The sequence below is a fragment of the Gymnoscopelus braueri genome, assembly GCF_963280865.1.
Source record: "Gymnoscopelus braueri genome assembly, chromosome: 7".
Taxonomy (NCBI): domain Eukaryota; kingdom Metazoa; phylum Chordata; class Actinopteri; order Myctophiformes; family Myctophidae; genus Gymnoscopelus; species Gymnoscopelus braueri.
The window spans coordinates 52232734-52236499 of NC_137608.1; the positions used below are offsets into that span (position 1 = coordinate 52232734).

The window sequence follows — 3766 nt, forward strand, 5'->3', positions numbered from 1 at the left end:
TGCTGTCAAAATCAACACTCATTGTCTTTTTAATACTTTTTTCGTTTAATTTGCTACTCTCACTCTCAACATGTGAATTTCAAGCATGGTTGAGTGTATGTACAGTAAATGTATGATCTATGTGTGATTGTGTGTGCATTGTGACAACATTGTTGGCCAGTGCTTTGTGAGATACAGTGGCTTGCAGCCCAAGACAAATTTCAATTACCAGAAAATAAAGTGCAATATTATCTTATCTTATCTTTTAATTCCAGGTCTTATCTGATGGTATAAAGCCAGGTCATAGTGGCTGATGTGAGAATTCCATTCTAATCCCTGAATGAATCGGCTGAATAGGATTCCTTGACGTCTGCAAATCTTTCACCTCAGACTCAAGTTGGAGTAGAGTTCAGGTTATAGCTAGAACTAGAGTTCTATAGTACTGTACTTCATACAAGAAAACAAAAAAACATTCTTGTATGAACATTCTCTCACAACTGTTTAAAAAAATTAAGAATGTTATTAATGTGTTCAAAGCAAAAAACTGTTCTGTGTGTGGTGATGCAACACCACAGGCAAGTTGAGGCAACAGAGAATGACAGAGAATGATGTCATTATTTTATTGCTCAGCAATAAAATATATTTTTTTCACCTGAAGGAGTGCCTCAGTATTTGTCTCCATACAGTCTGCATCACCACTAGCAGAACTTGTTTTTTATAAATACCTTCCTATTTCACTGAAGAGCACCTGTTTGAGAGAGCTACTGAACCCAGGCAGTGATTCCATCTGTTATGAATGATTGTGTTTAAAAAAAACACATTAAGGACCATATGAAACATGGCATCTCTGTTTATGGAGATGAGCTCAAAATATCTTCTGAAAAAATTGCTGATCTACAAACTCACAACACACACATGCAATGTGTTGTGAACTAGTAGATCATTTTCAGGGAAGATATTTATTGTAGAGCGAAAACGTTTAAGTGGCTTTGTGTTTTGGTTATTGCATAAATGTACTTCTTTCTCTTCAGGTTGTGGACAGAGATGCGAGCACATGCTCACATATAAAATCATATACAACATACAGTATCACAGCAGGATGTATGTGAATTCACCTGGAACAGAGAACACGTCCTTTACGTTGACTTTTCTGGGAAAGAAAGTAGGAAGACATCATTCTGTGGCCCCTGCAGGCAAGCGCCGTGAGTGAAACACACATGCACACGCACACGCACACGCACACGCACACACACACACACACGCACATGCACACGCACACGCTTTTCATATACCTCCTACCCTTTAATTTTTATGGCAGGTGGGGAAATGTTTATCGCTGCTTCTGGTCAGACTGCATTAAATAATGCTCTGAAAATGATTTCACCTAAAACGATTTGGTCTTTGTCAGGTGAAATGATTACAGTGACCCATGACCCCTTATCTAAGCTTATTGCATCACATGCCCAGAGTAGTGACGCAATAGGGGGGAAATGGTTCATTTATACACCCAATACGGAGAAAGCTACATGCTGCAGTAAGTAAGCAAGCCTTGCCGAGCCACGTGGCCCACAGGGCAGGAGCCTATCTCCTGTTTCTGTAGCGTGAGGCGGCTATAACCACGAGGCCACAGAGCTGGTACTGCTGATTTGTGCAATAGATCCCTCTAATAACATACACCAAGATGAATACAAAAGGCGCTCTCTGCGCCCCAACCTCAGCTAATCTTTGCACCTGACAGTAAGTGCTGTGGGCAGACAGGCAAAGAAAGAAGAGGTTTAAATATTCAAGCTGCTTGGCTGAGTCCATAGAGAGGCAGTGGAGCAGTCCGTTTATCAGAACAAACACACTGCGCTGGTTCTGACCGTTTGGACTGTACACACACACACACACACACACACACACACACACACACACACACACACACACACACACACACACACCACACACATACACACACACACACACACACACACACACACACACACACACACACACACACGTGGACATTCTCAAGCAGCACAAAACTAAAGATGGGCACACTTTGTTTAAATGTGCGCGTGTACCAGGCACGGATCCAGAACGTTTTTGTGGGGCAGGCCTGGAAACGTAATGGTAGGAGCAGTGATAGCCTTTATATAACATATACAAACATCTGCCGATGGATGAAGGAAGGCACAGCTTCACTCAGATGCAAACGTGTGTGTGTGTGTGTGTGTGTGTGTGTGTGTGTGTGTGTGTGTGTGTGTGTGTGTGTGTGTGTGTGTGTGTGTGTGTGTGTGTGTGTGTGTGTGTGTGTGTGTGTGTGTGTGTGTGTGTGTGTGTCTGTGTGTGTGTGTGTGTTTCTACCGCTGAATCTTTTTCCTCCACCTCCCTCCAGATGCCTGGGAGACCTCTGACCCCTCTGTGTGTCCTGAGGACACGGTGCTGTCGTCCCGGGTCAGCCGCGCCCCGCTGGCCGTCCCGGCACCGCACGACCACCTACCGGGCAGCGTGCCCGATGTGACGGAGGAGGAGAGACGCTACCAACAGCCCTGTCTGGTTCACCACACACACCTCGACACCGACCTGGATGACACAGCAGGTGAGACACACACACACACACACACACGCATGCACACGCACAGTTTTTTGTTTGCCATTTGTAACCCAAACCTAAAACCTAAAATAACGTAACAACTACATTTAAATCTGGCAAGACTCCAACCCCAACCCCTAAACCTAACCTCTGAATGTCTAATCCTAATCCTAACTCTAACCCCAACCTGAATATTTACTTAATTATCATAACAACCTTAAACGTACTCTAACTTGTATCTTAAATTACAACTTATCATTTGCTCTGAGAAGGCTAATAACTTTTGATCTAACAACTTCTACATTAAAAATAAACTCCTTAGGTGGCACCTTAAATATGTACCAAAGAAGAACTTAACCCAGACGTTTTGTGTTATAGCCTCTCAGTATTATGGGTTCACCACCCAGACAGTATGTGTTACTGTATGTACACTGAAGATGAGTGAGCATGTGATCCCTGACCTGGTTTTCTGTCTCTCCACCTCACAACAAGGTGATGCTAGGAGGAAAGTAACACCATGATGCCACGCCCACATTCCTCCAGAGGGGAGGGGCTTGAGATGAGCAGCTGCATGGGCCATGCTGGAATGTGTCAATCATTTACCTTAGGCCGGCCATATTCACCTTTACTTTACTCCAAACGGTAATAAATAGGAGCTAATTATTAATAGTATTACTAATAAACAGACTCATATAATAATATGATGAACGTTGAATTATGCTACTTCAGGAATTAAATAGATCTGTTATGGACACTCTAAGCACAATACAAACTAAAATAAACAGTTGGATTTATCCTGCATTTTCTGGGTTTAATATAATGATAAACATGAATATGTAATGTTAAACTAAACAGTAACTGTTCTTTTTCTAATGTTGCATGACATGTTTTGGTCCAGCACAGGATGTGCATATATATATTTTTATTGTTATAAACTAAGGTCAATCGTTATGATCTGAACTATGTAAAACGTGTTTTAAACTTGATGAATAAAAGGTAAACTCATTTATTGATTACTTTGTGTTTCATTCAGTCCAAGACACAAAAAACACTTATAATGTATCATGAATCACAATATAAACGTGAAGGCCAGAATGTAGTGAAAAGGACAATTGAAGGTGAGATGGTTACTTCATGCAATAGATATGTTAATAGTTAATACATCATAGATGTTATTGTTAGTTTAAGACATACCTCAGTGATTCTCCAAGC

General features: G+C 41.5%; 1 protein-coding gene across 1 annotated transcript; it reads left to right on the forward strand.

Moving 5' to 3' along the window:
• Window positions 1-1045: 1045 nt before the first annotated feature.
• LOC308088509 (uncharacterized protein) lies at window positions 1046-3450 on the forward strand. The gene is made up of 3 exons (XM_080432977.1): window positions 1046-1181; window positions 2357-2560; window positions 3047-3450. Exons 1-3 carry the CDS (start codon window positions 1079-1081, stop codon window positions 3073-3075), a joined length of 336 nt encoding a protein of 111 aa, XP_080289103.1. The 5' UTR covers window positions 1046-1078; the 3' UTR covers window positions 3076-3450.
• The last annotated feature ends 316 nt before the right edge of the window (window positions 3451-3766 follow it).